This window comes from Myotis lucifugus, unplaced genomic scaffold (assembly GCF_000147115.1).
Source record: "Myotis lucifugus unplaced genomic scaffold, Myoluc2.0 scaffold_156, whole genome shotgun sequence".
In the NCBI taxonomy this organism is placed as follows: Eukaryota; Metazoa; Chordata; class Mammalia; order Chiroptera; family Vespertilionidae; genus Myotis; species Myotis lucifugus.
In genome coordinates, this window is record NW_005871204.1 from 860,062 (window position 1) to 881,129 (window position 21,068).

Below are 21,068 nucleotides of genomic sequence, written 5' to 3' on the forward strand. Positions count from 1 at the left end.
CGGGAGGTTGTGATGCCACCCTCAGTCACGCTCAGAGTAGGGCCGATTGGGGGGTTGGGGCACCGCCCCCTGTCACACTCAAGGCAGGGTCGATGGGGAGGTTGCGGCGCCACCCCCTGTCACGCACAGAGCAGGGCCAATCAGGAGGTTGGGGCGCTGCCCCCTGTCACTCACAGAGCAGGGCCAATCAGGGGGTTGGGGCGCTGCCCCCTGTCACTCACAGAGCAGGGCCCATCAGGGGGGTTGGGGCTCCGTACTCTGTCACACACAGAGCAGGGTCGATCAGGGGGTTGGGGAGCTCCCCCCTGTCATGCACAGAGCAGGGCCCATCAGGGGGTTGAGGAGCTCCCCCCTGTCACTCACAGAGTAGGGCCGATAGGGGTGTTGGGGCACCGCCCCCTGTCACACACAGAGCAGGGCGGATCAGGGGGTTGGGGCACTGCACCCTGTCACACTCAGGGCAGGGCTGATGGAGAGGTTATGGCTCTACCCTGTCAAACAGAGCCGCAGGGCGATCAGGGGGTTGGGGAGTTCCCCCCTATCACGCACAGAGCAGGGCAGATAGGGAGGTTGTGTCCCCGCCCCCTGTCACTCACAGAGCCGCAGGGCGATCAGGGGGTTGGGCGCTGCCCCCTGTCACTCTGATCCCGGTGCCAGGAGCCTCGCTGCTCCGCTGATCCCGGTGCCGGGAGGCATATTACCCTTTTACTATATAGGATAGAGGCCTGGTGCACGGGTGGGGGCCGGCTGCTTTGCCCTGAAGGGTGTCCTGGATCAGGGTGGGGGTCCCCACTGGGGTGCCTGGCCAGTCTGGCTGAGGGGCTGAGGGCCGTTTTCAGGTTGGCGGGTGACTGAAGCTCCCAACTGCTCCTTTTTTTCTTTTTCTTTTTCTATTCTGGGCCAGCTTTAGCTCTGAGGCCTTGGCTCTGGCCTTTACCTTCTGTATTTGATACAATGTTGCGGTCAGGCTGGCTGAGGCCCGGCTGACTGAAAGCCGGTTTCTGGGGTTTTGTTTAGCTTCTATATTTGCAACATAGTACATAGTAGCTTAGAGTTGCAGCTGAGAGGCCGGCAAGTCAGGTGGGGAACGTTGGAGTTCGCCATCACTGTAGCAAGCAAGCCTCCCTGTTCGCTTCAGTGCATGGCTGCTGGCCGCCATCTTGGCTGACAGTTAATTTGCATAAGGATATGCTGATTAGCCAATGGGAAGGGTAGTGGTCGTATGCTAATTACCATGTTTCTCTTTTATTAGTGTAGATAGTGCCAATGGCTGACTCTTCAAATGAATATTTCACTTCATTTTTTTCTCAGTGTCCAATAATTGCTGTTCTCCATAAATAAGTTATTTTTAGCTTAAGGCTGAAATAGTTTGGGGGGATTAGTGAAGTTAAGATATACTATCCTTTTTTAAAAAAACAACCACCACCACCATGATTTTGTAGTGATGGCCAGAGGGAGGGGAAGGGGGCTGCGTGGAGGTGAGTAAAGGGGGGAAAATGGGGGACATTTGCAATAGTGTCAACAATAAATTTGTTTAAAAAAACCTATGATTTGCCCTAACCGGTTTGGCTCAGTGGATAGAGCATCGGCCTGCGGACTCAAGGGTTCCGGGTTCGATTCCGGCCAAGGGCATGTACCTTGGTTGCGGGCACATCCCCAGTGGGGAGTGTGCAGGAGGCAGCTGATCGATGTTTCTCTCTCATTGATGTGTCTAACTCTCTATCCCTCTCCCTTCCTCTCTGTAAAAAATCAATAAAATATCTTAAATAAATAAATAAATAAATAAATGAATAAATAAAATGGGTTTGACAATGCATAGTAGCCTACAAAGTGATTTAAAATAAATAAAAATAAAAAACCCATGATTTTACAGGCTGATGATTTTTATAGACTTTAACAATCTTTAAAATTTCAACAGTCTTTTATTATTTACTTTAAACGCCATTTTCTAGCAACGGAGAATTTCTTTTTTAAAAAAATATATTTTATTGATTTTTTACAGAGAGGAAGGGAGAGGGATAGAGAGTTAGACACATCAATGATAGTTGGAAACATCAATGAGAGGGAAACATTGATCAGCCACCTCCTGCACACCCCCTCCTGGGGATGTGCCTGCAACCAAGGTTCATGCCCTTGACCCGAATCGAACCTAGGACCCTTCAGTCCACAGACTCATGCTCTATCCACTGAGCCAAACCAGTTAGGGCCAGAGAATTTCTTGTTAAGCATTTCTTAAACTATATTCCTCAAGCTATTAGTAGGTGTGCTACCCTCTACCTCCATTCCCCACCCAATACCTCTGATCAAATTTAAAGTGGAGATATTTTGTATACTCATAGGACTGTGAGATGCATTGTTAAAGGCTCTGAGAAGTTAAGAAACTTGAATATCTTTGTTTAAATCTTTCCAACAGAGTTAATTCTATTTTACTAGATTCATTCTTTTCCCTCAGAAAACATGAGTTTGAGAATTTCTAATCAGAGCAACAGACTTAAAGTTCATTATTGCATTAATAACCTTTAAATGTTACAATATAAATATTTGTTTATTCTTTGACATAAACAAGTTTGGACTTTTCTGGGATAGACATTTGGTACTTAACACCAATTATAACAGTTATCCCGATAGCAAAAAGCACTTACCATTGCGGGAGAGTATCAATGGATTCTATGTGCAATTCCTTTGAATCTAAACCAAAAGAGTGGTTTAGATTTTCTGAAATCTAATATCTGAGTGCCTAATATATATGTTAGACCGAAAAAGAAAAAAACAAAACATCTACATACACTGCCTTGAAGGAACATCTACAGACAGTCCTCAGGTTACGTGGGACTCGACATACATCGTTTCATGGTTACATCAGCACCTCCCATCCTATCTAATAAAAGAGTGATATGCAAATTAACCGTCACCCTGTCACTCCACGACAAAGATGGCAGTGCCCATAGTGGCCGGGGCAGGACACTAGCGGCGTCACCCTGGCAACGTGAGCCCAGCAGGCAAGCACGGCCCGCAGGCAGCACCCAGCAGGGCCTGCTTGGCCATCGCCATAATGAGCAGGCAAGCCCCGCAGAGAGCAGAGAACCATGGGGAGCAGGCACAAGCCGTCAGTAGGACATCTCCTGAGGGCTCCCAGATTGGAGAGGGTGCAGGTCGGGCTGAGGGACCCCCCCCCCCACCTATGCATGAATTTCGTGCACCGTGCCTCTAGTCCTATATAATAAAAGGGTAATATGCAAACTGACCCTAACAGCAGAAAGACTGGGAATGACTGGTCACTATGACACACACTGACCACTAGGGGGCAGACGCTCAATGTAGGACCTGCCCCCTGGTAGTCAGTGCTCTCCCACAGGGGGAGCTCTGCTCAGCCATAAGCCAGGCTGATGGCTGCCAGTACAGCGGTGGTGGTGGGAGCCTCTCCCGCCTTCTCAGCAGCACTAAGGATGTCCGACTGCAGCTTAGGCCTGCTCCCTGCTGGCAAGTGGACATCCCCCAAGGGCTCCTGGGCTGCCAGAGGAATGTCTGATTGCCAGCTTAGGCCAATCCCCCGGGCAGCGAGCCTAAGCCAGCAGGTGGTCATCCCCCAAGGGGTCCCAGACTGCAAGAGGGCACAGGCTGGGCTGAGGTATTGCCCCCCCAAGTGCACAAATTTTTGTGCACTGGGCCTCTAGGTTATTTATAAAATAAAGTTCCATCATTTCAACGTATGTACATATGTGCTTTATGTTTTTTATTATTTATTTACCACAAGTAAAGTTCAGGAATTATCTTTTAAATTTATTTTACTGTTTCACTTAATTACTGCTGTGTATGTGCTCCATGTGAGTGACGTAGGTGCTTATGTAGGTGGGTTCTGACTTACGGCAAAAATTGTGTTACTTTGCGCCATAGGAACGGATCTCCGACTTAACCCGAGGACCTACTGTATATATATAAAAGCCTAAGTGATTGTCCGACTGACTGACCATCCAGTAGCTATGACACTCACTGACCACCAGGGGGCAGATGCTCAACGCAAGGAGCTGCCAAGCTGCGTTGACTTGGCAGCTGCGGAACCACAGAGGAGGGAGCCCGATTCTGGGGTGTGTCACCTGAGACCTGCCCTCTCGCAATTTGGGACCCTTTGGGGGATGCCAGAGAGCTGGTTTTGGCCCGATTCCAGCAGGCCAGGCTGAGAGACCCCACCAGGGTCTCTCACCGGGCCTCTAGTAGAAGATAAGAATAGATATGTAGACAATTACATTATCCAACTTTATCCTTATGTATAAAACAGGATTCAAGGAGTAAAGCAGCTATATTGATTCGGAATGTTAAAGCAGCGATTTTCAACTGGTGTGCTGCAAGAATTTTTAAAACATACAATACCTATTTTTCCCTTAGATTGTCAAATTAAAAAAAAAAATGACTACAGCCAACACAAAGCCATCTGCTGTGAATGAGTAAAAATTATACCTTTTTTGTGTGTCAGATTGACCAAAAAATATGTATTTTTGGTGTGCTGCAGAATTTTAGTAATGAATGTGTGCATGAGATGAAAAAGGTTAAAAATCTATGTTGAAGGTGTCAGAGAGCTAAGGCTTGAAGGATGATAAGGAGTTTGTTGTTACCAAACTAAGTGAAAGGCAATCTGTAAAGGTTTGATGGTTAAGAAGAACATGAAAAAGCCCTAGCCGGTTTGGCTCAGTGGATAGAGTGTCGGCCTGGGGACTGAAGAGTCCCGGGTTCGATTCCAGTCAATGGCATGTACCTTGGTTGCAGGCACATCACCAGTAGGGGATGTGCAGGAGGCAGCTGATCGCTGCTTCTCTCTCATCGATGCTTCTAGCTCTCTGTCCCTCTCCCTTCATCTCTGTAAAAAATCAATAAAATATATATATTAAAAAAAAGAACATGAAAAATAGGAAGTTGAAGAGAATGGAAGAGTTAAAGTTTGAAGTATTATCTAAATAATTACACTGACAATCTGAGAGATAGGCATATATATCTACTTTCTTGACATTAAACACAAAGATTTTTAAAAAGTTATTGAGCACAATTGAGGCCTAGGCAGTAAATTGAGGACTGATATGTTGAATTAGAGTCAACTCATTCTAAAAGGGCATTAGGAAGAGGGTATGGAACAGTGAGGGCAGGAATAAACAAATGGAGTATTTTTTCCCCAGTAACCTTGAGGACAGGGATCATGTCTGTATAGTTCTTTCTAGTTTGCTCAATGTCTCTTAGTGAATGTTAAGATAGTATGTTTCGAATTAAAGTATTAAGTAATATTTTAATCAGACAAAAATTAAGAAGAATCACATCTTATATCCCTTTTTATTAGAATAACTAGAGGCCCGGTGCACAAAAATTTGTGCACTGGGGGGGGGGGGGAGGGGGGTCCCCCAGCCCAGCCTGTGCCCTCTTGCAGTCTGGGACCCCTTGGGAGATAACGACCTGCTGGCTTAGGCCTGCTCCCGGGTGGCAGAGGGCACGCCCAATCCCTAGGTGCAGCCCCTGGTCAGGCTCAGAGCAGGGCCAATTGGGGAGTTGGGGTGCCGCCCCGTCATGCACAGAGCAGGGTGGATCAGGAGGTTGCGATGCCACCCTCAGTCACGCTCAGGGTAGGGCCAATTGGGGGGTTGGGGCACCGCCCCCTGTCACACTCAAGGCAGGGTCGATGGGGAGGTTGCGGCGCCACCCCCTGTCACGCACAGAGCAGGGCCGATCAGGGGGTTGGGGCGCCGCACCCTGTCAAACACAGATTCGCAGGGTGATCAGGGGATTGGGGAGCTTCCCATCAGGCACAGAGCAGGGCTGATCAGGGGTTTGGGGCGCCTACCCCTGTCACGTACAGAGCAGGGCAGATAGGGAGGTTGTGGCCCCGCCCCCTGTCACACACAGAGCAGGGTCGATCAGGGGGTTGGGGAGCTCCCCCCTGTCACTCTGATCCCGGTGCCGGGAGGCATATTACCCTTTTACTACATAGAATAGAGGCCTGGTGCACGGGTGGGGGCCAGCTGCTTTGCCCTGAAGGGTGTCCTGGATCAGGGTGGGGGTCCCCACTGGGGTGCCTGGCCAGTCTGGCTGAGGGGCTGAGGGCCGTTTTCAGGCTGGCCGGGGACTGAAGCTCCCAACCGCTCCTTTTTTTCTTTTTTCTATTCTGGGCCAGCTTTAGCTCTGAGGCCTCGCTGCTGAAAGCAGGTTTCTGACCTTTACCTTCTGTATTTGATACAATGTTGCGGTCCGGCTGGCTGAAGCCTGGCTGACTGAAAGCCGGTTTCTAGGGTTTTGTTTAGCTTCTATATTTGCAACATAGTTGCAGCTGAGAGGCCGGCAAGTCAGGCGGGGAACGTTGGAGTTCGCCATCACTGGAGCAAGCAAGCCTCCCTGTTCGCTTCAGTGCATGGCTGCTGGCCGCCATCTTGGCTGACAGTTAATTTGCATAAGGGTATGCTGATTAGCCAATGGGAAGGGTAGCGGTCGTACGCTAATTACCATGTTTCTCTTTTATTAGTGTAGATGCTTTGATAATTGTATCTACAAAGTAATCTTTTTGTTAGCCTCAAATTATTGTCAGGGTAGACAGAATTTTTAGTATATCTGATTTAGATTACATAACCAGTATTTAAAACAGTACAAATAAACTATAATGGATGTTTAGATATAAGTAACAAAAATGATAATGAACATTCCTCCTCCAGGCTTTTACATATTTTTATTTACAGTTTGCTTCAATTTAGGGAGAAGAACTTCTACAGAAGTATTTCAGAGGGTCAACTTAGAGGAAGGACTTCCACTGAAATTTTCATGTACATTTTTTGGAAATAATAGGCATGATACTAATGTCCTTGGAAAACAGGTTTTAATATCAACATACTCAGAATACAATTTCTGTGTGAATACAATATATAATTTTAAAATATAAATTATAAAATCATTAATTTTAGAAAGTTTCCAAACTATCTAAATACCAAAAGAAACCCATACTCTGGCATAAAATTGAACCATTTTCTATATATTACACCAAAATTAAAGTTTACCCGTATTCTAATATTGAGAAATGAGATAAAATATCAACATTAAAAAGTCTACCTAGAAAAGATCAATGATGACTTCATAGACTACTTTTACTCTATATATATATATATATATATATATATATATATATATATAATATTTTATATTAGTTTTTTTGGACATGACTTTTTCTTTTAATAACATGATTTACATATTTAACAGAGGGTTATAATGTGGTGGGTGAATGGAAGACTTGAAGGCTGAAGACCAATGTTCAATCTAGAACCTCCTACATTACTGACATTCTATCCCTTGTGCCAGTTGTCTAACTGTAAATGTCTGAATGAATAAATAAGTTACATCAACACAGATTTCTTCAGCTGTAAATTAGAGGTGATACCACCTATCATACAGAATATTTGTAAAGAGCAACCTAGAGAACCAATGGGTGCCCTAGTGCTTTGTTAACTCTAAGACTTCTAAGCTAAAATATTTTTAAAGATCTGAGTTAGTAGGGTTTGTTATTTTGTAAAAGCATCAAATAAACTCCTTGGCTTTGATGTAGTATTTTATTTAGTTATATTTACTGTTAACAAAGATACCATTAACAACAAATTTGTTCACTGTTCATTTTAAAGGGAAAAATATCTTACAACTCATTAAAAAAAAACCACTATGTAATTCAGGTCAACATTAGTGTCCTTTTACTTCCTTTGGTTAAGTCATAAGAAATCTCTGTTTCAAAAGAGAAGTATCCTATATAATAAAGAATTAATATGCTAATTAGACCGAACAGCCAGACGACCTTCCGGCGTCCTTCCAGATGACCTTCTGGACGAAGCTGGGGTGGTGAGGGCTGGCCAGGGGTACGCAGGCTGTCCAAGGCAACCGGGGCTGCGAGGGCCGAGCCCCTTGCACAAATTTCGTGCATCGGGCCTCTAGTTTCATAAGAAGGTCTAAAGTTTATATTCTCATTAAATTCCAATTCAACACAATTTACCAAAGTACTTCACACATATGTCCTTTATAGCATTTATCATGTTGTATAATAAATATTTTTTTTCTCTCTCAGGAGACTGAGCAACTTAAGGGTAAAAAATTGAGTCAGATTCATCTAATTTTTTTTAAAGCATTTTACTTATTTTTAAAATGTTTTTATTGATTTGTTTTTAGAGGGAGGAGAGGGATAGACACATTGATGAGATTGACTGACTGATTCCTGCATACCACCATTGGGGATCAAGCCTACAAACTGGGCATGTGCCCTGACTGGGAATCAAATTAGTGACTTCTTGGTGCAAGGAATGACACTCAACCAGCTGAGCCACACTGGGCAGGCTAGATTCATCTTTATATCAAGTCACTATAGCCTTTGGCTGGTTCTTTTTTTAAAATATATTTTTATTTTTATTGATTTCAGAGAGGAAGAGGGAGAGGTAGAAACATCAATGATGAGAGAGAATAATTGATCAGATGCCTCCTGCACGCCCCACAGTGGGGATCAAAACCACAACCCGGGCATGTGCCTTGACCGGGAATCGAACCATGACCTCCTGGTTCATAGACTGAGATTCAACTTCTGAGCCATACCTGCCAGGCTTGGCTGGTTCTTTGTAGAGGTTAGTGAACAGAGTATATATAGAATGAATGAACAGAGGATATGTGTTGTGTCCAGCAGAGGAAAAAGAGCTAGTATAATTCTGATTAGTTTATAGTATATGGTCAAAGTGATGTTTATCAATAAACTAAAAATAGAATTTTAAGTTTCTTTTTAGATTTTATTCTATGAATAAGGCTATTTTTAAGGTAGACAGATGTGTGTTAATGAAAGAACCTGATGTAGAGAGTTTGGAACATGTTATCAGAACAGTAACATGAAAATTACATAGGGAAAATACCAAAAATTTTTCACTTTAAAATTACTCAGTGGCAGTTTATTTAGTGGTCTCAAATAATAATGGAGATTGCTGAAAGGTTGTTGTATTTCATAATGGTCTATTTTTGTGACTTTTAAAATGTTATATTAAGATAGCAAGTTATTATTGTAAATGGGAATCAGTCTACATTAGTGTTTGTTTTGGGGAGAGGTGGTGAACTATATGAGAATCTGTATTTGGAAAGCATAGTTTATGTTTAAATGATTATTTATCTAACTTACTTTGAGGTATAAAGTAGATATGGTCAATAAGTGTTTGCTGATGAATATTGACTAGGTATTGGTAAAAAGATAATTTGAAGCCATATTAGAAAAAACAACAACATGGAGCTGAATATAATATTTATGATAAAATGACTAACAAGGTTTACAATACAGGGTGGAGCAAAAGTAGGTTTATAGTTGTTCATATGGAAAATAATACAATAATTAATAAATAAGAACTCTGCTTCATGTACTCACAACTGTGAACCTACTTTTGCCCCACCCTGTATACACAAAAGGATTTTCATAAATATTTGTTGTAAGTGCCTTACAATTAAAACAGACTTTCCTACCCTTGCCTTTGTGAAATCTAGTTGCTTGGGAGGCATTCCTTATTAAAAGAGGGTGTCAATAATATAAAAAGACTGTTGCTAGGATCAAAGCAAAACAGCAGTCTAAGCTCTGGCCAGGTAGCTCAGTTGGTTCGAGTGTCGTCCTGATACACCAAGGTTGCGGGGTTCAATCCCTGGTCAGGGCACATATAAGAATCAACCAATGAATGCATAAATAAGTGAAACAACAAATCGATGGCTCTCTCTCTCACACCCATCAATAAAATAAAAAGAACAACAACCCAGCAATCTAAACAGTTGGGGGGGGAAGGAGGGAGGGAGGAAGTATTTTTTTTTTTAAATCATCAAGTAGCATTTACTTTATAGGCTTTCCTATAGCAATTTACGATTAGGTGTATGTTACTTTTATATGGTGGTGTCAGAAAGCTTGAATCAGGATTAAATAACTTCATGATACATCATGATACATTAGTAAATTTTTGCTGGATTTGATCAAAACTATTTGAAGTGTTCTTATTAAACATTTATCTGGTGAAGTAAGGCAAACTCTTTAATTGTTCAAGTGGCGACTATAAGAATAGTTCTGATATTCTATTTTGTAAAATAATTAGCACTTGCATAGCTTTTTTCACAGACACGTGTTTTTGTAGAGAAGTACATTTTATTTCCCTTATGCAGTACGGTTGTTCTATTCTACTCTTACTAAGAAAGGAAATAAAAAGCAAGCTGATGTGTAAGAAAAACGGATTCCATTTTAAGTTATAAGTTGTAAAGATATAATATAGTAAGTACTGTTTTATGATTAAATTCTACTGTAGGTTTTTGGGGGTAGGGAAAGCTTAAAAGTTTTGGTATCAACATACATGAAGGCAGAGGGAGTTTTCTAACGGAACTGGTAGCATATTTGCTTACTAATGCATCAATTTTGAAATTAAAAAAAATTTTTTTTTAGTAAAAGAGTAGTATACAGTTACCTTTTTGTTAAAGGTAAAAGTTAGATCCTGATCTCTGCATTATTTCACAACATATTTTCTTAGAAGGTTAATATAACCAGCTACCAGTTTTTACTAGTCTGAGGTACTTGAGTCCTTACTAGCTTGGATGACTCAAGGGTACTTCATATTTAAAATATTTTCAAAATATTTTACAATCCATTTTAAAAGATAATATTCTTATGAGGGAGATTATGATTAGCTCACTTTTACTGTTAAAAAGATATAGAAAGTTTAAATAAAAGAACTTGCCCTGCACCTCAGGCTTTTTTTCTGTAAAGTTTCCAAATCACAGTGTCAGTAATAATTTAATACAAACCCCAGCAGTTTTAAAGTCATATTTAATATTGGTTAACTCCTACTTACCTTACTTAGAATGTAATGTCTCAACTTTGGTACACAAAAACATTTTTTTCTAATATAAATTAAACACATTACTTGTTATAGACTGTTCTTCAAAAGTTGTTTAAAAAGGCAAAAACACATCTTGCAAAACTTCCTAGCAAATTTTTAATGTATGCAATTCTCATGTAAGGCACTTCCATGCTTTTTCAAATAAGTTTCATAAAGTTTTCTATTTTTGTAATCAAGTCTTCATAAGTTATACAGTAAGAACGTTACTTCAAGTAAAACTTTATTAAATACCCAATTTTGGCATTATTTCCTTAAATATCTTTACCTTTGAATAGAATAAATGATGGGCATCAAGATCGATGCAAGCTAATCTTTTTTTTTCTTTTTGTGTGCAGGCTAACCTTAAATAAAAGCACTCTTGATCTGGTTTATATTTAGAGAATCGGTAATGTTTTCTCTTGTTGGTCTTGTTCAAGAATCTTGAAATCCTCCAAAGGAAGACTGCTTAAGGCAGTTGGTAAAATGTGTTCAGATGTGCCTTTAGGTAATATGTTATTTGCTTCTAGATTCTTCACCAAGCAAGTGGCTTTGATCCATCTTCGAGTTGCTCTGCGTTCTTTTTGTAGGCAAGTTTTCATTTTCCTTCTTAAACTTGCTATTTCTTTTTCCAGTTTAATTATCCTCTTTTTTGCCTCCATAGGATTCCTAAAGGCATAACTGTGTTCAAGTAGCACTTGTTGACTATTAATATTTGATTTTAAATTAGAAGGTCCGGTTGGAGTACAACTGTTACTTTTCTTCAGAAGATTCCGTGACTTGAGTTTCTGTGCCAAATAATATTAGAGGGTTGTACATAAGTTATGCAATATCACAAATAAATTTTGTCCAGTTTAAATAACAGTATTTAAATTGCTCTTTTAAAAACTGATTTTAAAAGATAGCAAACATCACCAACCCATCTCATGTAATCATAGATTCAAGTTTCTCAAGTGGTTGAATTAACTCCAGCCACCTATTTCTTTTTGTTTTCCCTCTAGAGAGATACTAACATTGGTTTGGAAATAGACACTGGACTTCCAAGGTCCTTCCAAATTATTATGATTTTATGGAGACTTTAAATATCTTTTGTAATTGTCTAAGGCCAAATAATGTATTTAGACATTTATGTGATACTGATTTGATCTCTTTTGTAGGTAAATATTATTTGCTCAATTAATATTTCAGACCTTGGATCCTACTTAATAAAAATATATTCCCAAGTATCAAGCCCCTGAATAGATTTAGTACTTATTAATTGTTCAGTTATAGCTTCCACTCAAGGACTTAAAATGCGGGCAGAAATTTTTGCCCAAATCAGAAACCTGAGGAACCTTTTTCCTTTATTACTTTCATTCAATGAGTCATCAAGTCGTATTAATTCTACATCCTATATATCTCTATCATGAATCATCTCCTCTAACACTCTTTTAAAAAATTATTATTAAATCTATTGGGGTGACATTGGTTAATATGATCATATAGGTTTCAGGTGTGGGATTCTATGTTACAAGATCTGTATATTGCACTGTGCCCACCACCCAAAGTCAAATCTTCTCCCTTTACCATATATTCAGTCCCCTTCACCCCACCCGCCTCTTTAGCATTCTTAATGCTATTCCCATCAGGCCTATATTATATCTAGCTTGAATATGTCATTACCTACCATAGACTTTATATGGGTACAAAAATCAAAAATGGTTGGAACAGCATCCATTTTAAGTCGTCGAGTTTGTCCTGTTAGGTCAAAACAGGAGGCTTCAAAGTGCTTTGAACAAAGAAAAGTGTGTTTTCCTGGCACAAAATTTTTGCGCCTAACCAGGCGAACCCATTCTTTTCTTCTTTTAGGATCCAAAGGAAACCTTAGAAAAACAAAAAAACAAAAAAACCCTCAAATTCCAACTATCACAGTTCTGGTTGCACCTAAATGGTTAAAACAAATTTTAAGTGGTGATGATTTAAAGTGTCTTCAGCCCAGTCGGTGTGGCTCAGTGGTTGAGTGTTGACCCACGAATTGAGAGGTCCCTGGTTTGATTCCCGATCAGGGCACATGCCCACGTTCAGGGCTCGATCCCCAGTAGGGGATGAGCAGGAGGCAGCTGATTAATGTTTCTCTCTCACTGATGTTTCCATCTCTATATCCCTCTCCCTAAAACCAATAAAAACATATTTTAAAGTGTCTTCAATTTACATACAAAATGTTACATTTCCAATATCCAGACATTGTCACAGAAACCAATTCATGCTAATTTTTATAAGTTGTAAAAAATTAATAAAAAATGGACTTGAGTGGTCTTATTTTTCAGGGTTTTAAAAAGAGATCTTTCTTCCTACTCCAGTCCTTAACCTGGGCAGTAAAAATAAACAAGACTACAGTAATCTAGGCCCTGGCTGGGTAGTTCTCTGTTGGTTAGAGCATCGTCCCAATACACCAAGGTTGCTGGTTCCATCTCTAGTCAGGGCACAAGAATCAACCAATGAATGCATAAACAAGTGGAACAACAAATCAATCTACCCCTGCCCCCCTTTTCCTCTCTCTGTAAAAAAAAAATTTAAAAAAAATGACTAAACTAGATCAAGCTTATGTAGAGCTGTATAAGCAGGAGTAACTACATTGCACAGATCTGCTGCTGATATATTAGTACATGGTCAAGATAAATCAAATTAATGCCCAGGTTGCAGGCTCGATCCCCAGTAGGGGTTGTGCAGGAGGCAGCTGATCAATGATTCCCTCTCATCATTGATGTTTCTATCCCTCTCTTCCCCTTCCTCTCTGAAATCAATAAAAATATATTTTAAAAAAAGATAAATCAAATTATCTACAGATTAAATTTTATCAAGGAAAGCCTAAATAGATTCTGGTATTCCTCTGTGTTCCTTCATTATGACACTTACCATACTGTTTTTGTTTTGAAATAAAAGTAGATTATAAGTTTCTTGAGGACAGGAATCACTGTATCTTTTTATCTCTATCTTTTTTGTTTGTTTATTTTGTTAATGCTCACCCAAGGGTATTTTTTCCATTGATTTTTAAAGTGTTTTTATTGACTTTGGAGACAGGGAAAGGGAGAGAGAGTTAGAAACATCAATGATGAGAATCATCGATTGCTTGCCTCCTGCACGCCACCCTACTGGGAATAGAGCCCACACCTGGGCATGTGCCCTGACCAGGATTCAAATTCTGACATCCAGGTTCATGGATTGATGCTCAACCACTGAGCAACACCAGCTGGGCCCATTGAGAGAGAATGGGAGGGAGGAAAGAGAATGGGGGAGGGAGAGAGAGAGAGAGAGAGAGAGAGAGAAACATCCATGTGAAACACATTGATTGGTTGCCTCCAGAATGCACTCTGACCGGGGCCAGGGATCAAACCTGCAACTCAGGTATGTGCCCTTGACTGGGAACCCAACCAGAGACCCTTTGGTGCTCAGGGCCCCGGGGCCTCACTAAGCAAGGCTGGCTAGGGCTTATCTCTTTAACACGTAGTACAGTTGCCTTGAATAAGGACTTAACAAAAATTTGCTTAATTAAAATGAGACAGAATATGTAAATTAAGAATGCACTGTATTACTTCCATGTAAACAGCCTATATTTTTTAAAAAATGAACTCTTAAGCTACGTAATACAGTAGAAATCATAATTATTACAAAAAGTAAAATGCTGCTGACAAGCCCAGCAGGAATGTTTTTCCTTTCATATTTATTTCAAATATAAAATATACTAATGTGTACCCAGTTAAGGAAGAGAAGAATATAAGGGACTGTCAAAATTAGTGGTAACTGTGTTGACTGATTGGAAACATAATAATCAACATTCACATGTAACAACTTTGAGTTCAACTCTTCTTTAGTTTGATTACCTAATGAACTGAGTAGTGTTTAAAAAGAATCATTCATGTTAGAAGATCATGTGGCTCCCCAACTGAAGCTTCACTAGGTAACAGCTTTGGCTATTATCAGATATCCAGTTTGCTTAAATGACCGGCAATGAGGGGCACAAAGAGATGAAAGCCCAGATTTACTGGTAAATACCTTCCAGTCTCTTGTCCCTGTCCCCTCAACTCCAAACATATCCCGACCTGAATATATTATTAGCATTTGTTTGTCACTCTGTAGTTCACGTTTTCATAAATGTTTTTTTCTATTTAATTAGAAACTCCTGATGAATTTATCTGTTTACCCCTCACCTTTTAATAAAATGTATTCTCATTTCAAAGATCTGTTCCAATATTTAATGGTTTGGAAATATTTCCTGTGCCCTAAGCTAAAAAAATCAAGCTTCAGTTTATAAACACTAAACTAAACTTATGAATTTCTTCTTGTTGGGGGCCTCAATAAAGATGCAGAACTTATAAACTAAGTACTATTATTGGATTATCATTTGTATAAGACTTCAGAAATATGAAGGCTGTCTTTCAGATATTTAACCCTTTTTTTCTTTAGTTTTTTAAAACGAGCTCCCTAATTATGCAATCAGTACCTCCAACTGAACCTTAACCAAATTTTATTTCCTTCTTTTAAGACTCAATTTAGGAATCTCATCTTCCTAAAGAAGTTTTTCATGATCAGAAGACGAGGTTAGATGTTTCTATATGATAAAGAATTAACACCACTGTATTCTAATTGCTTGCTTTTCTATCTCCACCACTGTATCATGTTTTTCCTGGTTAGAACTGTTCTTTACTACTTTATCATATTAAGTAAGCACTCAGTGAGCTTTTCTGAGTGAATCAATGAAAAGTGAACTAATGGGGCTAGCTTAGCATTACTAAGTAATCTTTAGTTATCTGTGTTTGAATAGAATAATAATCAACAATTTTACTTATTTTTTATATATATATTTTATTGATTTCAGAGAGGAAGGGAGAGGGAAAGATAGAAACATCAATGATGAGAGAGAATCATTGCTTCCTGAACACCTCACACTGGGGTTGAGCCTGCAACCTGGGCATGTGCTGACTGGGAATTGCATTGTGACCTCCTGTTTCATAGGTCGACACTCAACCACTGAGTCATGCTGGCTGGGCTAATCAACAATTTTATATTTAATTTTTCCATAATCATATTTCGCATGTGTTGTTTGGATTTTTCTTAGTATGTTCAAAGGGGGGTAGAGATAGCCCATAGTTGAATTTATAATAAATCGTCCTCTAAGTATTTAAAAAATAACAGGGTGGCCACAGATGGATATATGTTTGTCTACACCATAATAAAAGTAGGCTTTCAGAAACATTAGATGTTTGGAAAAAATCACTCAGTATTTTAAGCAATGCTATTTGCCTTGGGTCTTTAATAAATGGCTGAATGCCCATATGTTCCAAGCACTGCCCTAGGAACTGTCCCAAGTGGTAAATAAAACTGACCTACTTTTACGGTATCTACCTTCTACTAAGGGCACACTGTAATGGGGAGGACAGAGAATTGAACAACTTGATGCAACAGAAAAGAACGGCTGAGAACTGTTGTCTCTCAAGTCAAATCAGGGTGTCAATCCTGGTTACTTTACATAACAGCTAGGTAACTTTAGGCAAGTTATGCAACCTTTTTAGTCTTTAGTTTTTATCACCTATAAGGTACCATTTTAATGGTATCTAGTGTGGTTAAATGAGACAGTTTATGGTAAATACTAGATAAATGTTATTTGTTATTATAAAAGTAATTACAAATGTCATGGGTGTTCTAAAAAAGGTTAAGTACAAGGTTGAATGGAACCATAAAGCAGGAAGAGATAATCTAGTCAGGAGGCTTTAGGATAGTAGGAATTAGCTAGAGGAATTAGGGTGGGAACAGTGAAGAGTAATGACATGAAATGATGCAAGAGAACTTTCTAAGTTAAAGAGTAATTTTGAACTGTATCCAAAATGGCATTGGCAAACCATTATCAGTCACGATTTAGAGCTGATTTTTAAAAATATGGTTTTACTGATTTCAGGAGAGAGGGAGAGGGAGAACATCAGTGAGAGAGAACCACCAATTGGCTACCTCCTGCATGTCCCCTACTGGGAACGGAGGCACGTGCTCCCACCAGGAATTGAACCGGCGACCTCCCAGTGCATGGGATGATGCTCAACCGACTGAGCCACACCAGCTGGGGCATTATCTTATTCTTAAAACTATGTATGTCTGTTATATCTATATGGTATAAAGGCTATATAGAATAGTGTGGTACTGCACATTCCTTCCCAACTTTATGATTAGTGATGTCAGGTTGGTAGTTTGAAACCAGATAATGTAGGGAGTATTTTATTACAGAATTAGGGCAAATACTATGAATCAGGGCTTTCCCCTTCCTTGGAGATTCTGTTGTTAAACATTTAGCAACACATCACTGATTACAGAAGTTAGGAAGTACATGAATGGAAGCAGTGAACCAGTTAAGAGGCTGTTGTAATCGAGTCAAAAGGGAATGGTAGGAAGTTAAGGAAGGATGACCTTCCGATTTCTGGGTAGATGATGTTCTCATTTACTGAGAAAAGGCATGTGGGAATAGGAGTAAGTTTGAGGGAAGGGCAAATTCTTTAGTACAGTTTTAATATAAATCTGAGGAACTGGAGAGGCCAGGGGAATACTGAGACACTTGGCCTATAGGTCCAGAACTCAATGAGATTTGGACTGGAGATAATTTGAGAAGCATCAACATGTAAATGTTAACTGAGACCACAGAAACAGTTGAAATTTTTTTACAAAGAGAGGGGCTGGTAGGAGAGATAGACTACAGAAGTAAGTGAAAACCACAAAATTAGTGTCAAATAGTTCAAAAGTAGAGAGTATTTCAAGGAGGAAATGATCATATGCCAAGAAAAAGGAATACAGGAGTGACAACTCATGTTAGCAAGAGCAGTTTCAGAAAATTATTAGTGAGACCTAGTCCAGAGTGGGCTAAGAGATAAGAAAAATGAAGATAGTTTAGTTCAGGCAACATAAGTTGTATATGGGAATAAAGAAGTCTACCAATGTCTTAGGAGAGGAGTTAGTTCATATTGTTTGTTTATAAAATAGAAATGTATTTTTACTTTATTTTATGACCTACATTTTTGGGTTACACATGAAAATGTTAATTTCATAAGCAAATAGTCAAACATGGAAAGGAAGTATGCATGCTACCGTATCACTGTGTATCTCTTAAACATTCAATATTATTGGTCCTAGACTCTTCCCTATCTCTCATCTTCCAAAACAAATACAATAGTTTCTCCTCAAATCTGCCCACTACTTTCCACCATCCTTACTGTCAATACTACTCTAGTCTAGGCCTCTGGGTGGACTCTCCCTTATTTTAAGGCAGGCTCCTGTTTTTTCTCTATCAACTCTCACCTCTCCTATTCTAGTGCTTGTTGTGCCAGCAAAGAAGTACACTGTGTAGTTCAGTTGACACTGGTGTAGATTTCCTTGTGAAAGAAACAGTGGGTAAGTGAACATTCTTTAAACAAGCTTCTTTCTCACTGAATTTCTCTCTCGATGATGCTCAACCAGCACTTTCAATAACACTATTCTCCCTATTTCAGCCAGAGGACTTTTTAATATGCACATTTAATCATGCCACTCTTTTAAAACCTTCCCTGGCTTCTCAAGTACTAATGGATAAAACAGAAAATCCTTAAAGGGGCACACCAGACTATGTCACCATTTGGTCTCATTTGAAATTTCACATCCTTTGAGAAGTGTTAGTTTGGCTTTAAAGGCTAAGTTAGTTTTCCCTGAATGTCTTTTCTGTGACACCTAACTGCAATTATATTTGTCTTTCTTTTTTATTATACTCTAAACTTCAAGAATATAAGAATTTTCTGGATCTCTCGCATGATGTCAGGCAAGTAAGAACTTGGTACACATTTGATAGATGAACAAAACAGTACATTTGATGAAGTAGTTGAAAACAGAAACATCACAAAGATTTTTTTTAAAGTGGCAACTTTTAATAAGGGGGTACATTTAGTCATCATGAGGCAGGGAAAAGGTCAAGAATATAATTTTCTACATCCTATGAATGTATTAAGTTGTGAGGTATATAAAATCAGAACTGTTTACACTTAACTTTTTTAATGCTTCTTTTCTTCAGTCACATGGCAGGCACTTGCAGAGAAGGTAAACATTTATTTACTGTATTTCATGTAGTGTTCAAAGTGCTTTCAAGAGTTCTGATTTGAGAGAACTAAAGAATTTTCATTGGCCCTACCTTGTTTGGCTCAGTGGATAGAGCGTCAGCCTGTGGACTGAAGGGTCCTGGGTTCGATTCCGGGCAAGGGCACAGGCTTGATCCACAGTAGGGGGTGTGCAGGAGGCAGCCGATCAATGTTCTCTCTCATCGTTGATGTTTCTCTTTCTCTCTCTCCCTCTCTGAAATCAATAAAAATACATTAAAAAAAAAAAGAATTTTCATTGCTTTTCCAGCAAAGTAAGGAAGAACACTTAGGTTCTTTTTATTACTGTTAGTAAGAATAGAAAGCATAGCCCTAACTGGTTTGGCTCAGAGGATAGAGCATCCGCCTGCGGACTGAAGGGTCCCAGGTTCGATTCCAGTCAAGGGCATGTACCTTGGTTGCAGGCACATCCCCAGTAGGGAATGTGCAGGAGGCAGCTGATTGATGTTTCTCTCTCATCGATGTTTCTAACTCTCTATCCCTCTCCCTTTCTCTCTGTAAAAAATCAATAAAATATATTTTTAAAAAAAGAATAGAAAGCATATCTTTTGCACTTTCATTTAATATAGCTTAATTCCATGATTATCATCAATGATGACTCAACTCCTCTGCAGAGTTACTGCATGGGACTATCAGAAAAAATCCAAATGCTTCTCATGTCAATTCAGCTAGTAAGAATTTCCTGATTTTAATGGGAACACAGTAGGCTTTAAGGCAGTGGTTCTCAACCTTCCTAATGCCACGACCCTTTAATACAGTTCCTCATGTTGTGGTGGCCCCCAACCATAAAATTATTTTCATTGCTACTTCATAACTGTAATTTTGCTACTGTTATGAATCGTAATGTAAATATCTGATATGCAGGATGTATTTTCATTGTTACAAATTGAACATAATTAAAGCATAGTGATTAATCACAAAACAATATGTAATTATATGTGTTTTCCGATGGTCTTAGGCGACCCCTGTGAAGGGGTCGCGACCCACAGGTTGAGAACCTCCGCTTTAAGGTGATTGCCGGCTTGAACAGGAAGATTTCTTACGGAGTCATTAATGTCAAGTCCAGTCTAATACACAGGAGTAAAAGAGTAGAAAATGAAGGTATCCGGCTGTCACTTTTATAAGGAGTAATCAGCATACAGAACTCGGATTTCTTTTATAAAGCAAGTACATCTTCCCCAAGGGGAAAAATACTGGGCAGATCTGAGCAACACACAAAGGGAAAACACAATGCTTCCCTGCTACCCCCAAGGACTAGGTAGTGAAGGGATCAGAATTCGCAGAATCCTCGTGTTCCTTCGACACAAGCAATATTCAATCTAACGGCTCTCACCCCCGCTCCCCGCCCAGGTTACCTGTGGAAGCTGATGTTAATGTGCTTGTTGTAGGTAGTGGCACAGCCCGCCGCGGCGCAATTGGTCGGCATGTCCCTTCCCCCCTCATTCGGCGCCGTCGTGAGCCCGTCCTGAGGCGCTGACGGCTACGCGGGGCCAGCGAGGCAGGGGAAAGGCCCGCCGAGCAGAGTCGCGGGGCGGGGTGGGCAGCAGGGGCGCGGATGTGTGTGTGTCGGGGGTAGGGATCCACCTTCCCTCTATGAATATGGCCGACTTGAGCCCGCAGAGCCGTCAGTCCCGCAGCGCCAGTCGCCTTCCTTTGCCTTCACCAACATGGCGGACACAACCCGGTCCCCTCCCTGGCCCCCAAAGGGGAGAGGGACTACTGCGTCTCTTTAGGACCTGTCCTTGGAGCAAAAAAAAAAAAAAAAAGAGATACCATCCACCTCCCCGCCCCCTACTATGATACACTCTCGAGGCCGAGATTAAGAACAGACCCGCCCATTCCAACACGCACCCAGATATCCCAATCCAGTCCGAGGTGGGTGTGAGTTGTAGACTGGAAGGACAGCCCCTAAAACAGGAAAGGAAAAACTACAAGTCCCACTGAGAATCGCGTGGTCTTCCTCGTTATCGCGGGAACTGAGAGCCTGGTTTCCGGCCTTCCGTCGGAAGTGACGTCGTGGGCCACTTTCCGAGCCCCTTTCTCGCGAGGCGGAAGA

The 21,068-nt window shown here is 40.4% G+C and overlaps 1 protein-coding gene across 3 annotated transcripts; it reads right to left on the reverse strand.

The window, feature by feature from the left end:
* Positions 1–7,549: 7,549 nt before the first annotated feature.
* THAP2 (THAP domain containing 2) lies at positions 7,550–21,045 on the reverse strand. Of its 3 annotated transcripts, XR_002830886.1 has the most exons (4): positions 20,368–21,045; positions 12,541–12,736; positions 11,164–11,662; positions 7,550–7,937 (listed from the first exon to the last, which is right to left on the reverse strand). XR_002830886.1 is itself a non-coding variant. In XM_014461481.2 (3 exons), exons 1-3 carry the CDS (start codon positions 20,436–20,438, stop codon positions 11,273–11,275), a joined length of 657 nt encoding a protein of 218 aa, XP_014316967.1. In that variant the 5' UTR covers positions 20,439–21,045; the 3' UTR covers positions 7,550–11,272. The 3 variants fall into 3 exon arrangements, 1 of the variants encoding a protein (XP_014316967.1); XM_014461481.2 differs by having other exon boundaries at positions 7,550–11,662; XR_002830888.1 differs by lacking the exons at positions 7,550–7,937; positions 11,164–11,662; positions 12,541–12,736 and adding an exon at positions 19,888–20,079.
* Between the last annotated feature and the right edge of the window lie 23 nt (positions 21,046–21,068).

What these genes read in the sequence shown, in the direction of transcription:
- THAP2 (XM_014461481.2), bottom strand. Translation starts at nt 20,438, where the DNA reads ATGCCGACCAATTGCGCCGCGGCGGGCTGTGCCACTACCTACAACAAG. An exon ending in ATTAACATCAGCTTCCACAG is followed by an intron (nt 12,737 to 20,367) that starts GTAACCTGGGCG and finishes TGTTTTTCTAAG; the next exon opens with GTTTCCTTTGGATCCTAAAA. An exon ending in GTACCCATATAAAGTCTATG is followed by an intron (nt 11,663 to 12,540) that starts GTAGGTAATGAC and finishes TATTTGGCACAG; the next exon opens with AAACTCAAGTCACGGAATCT.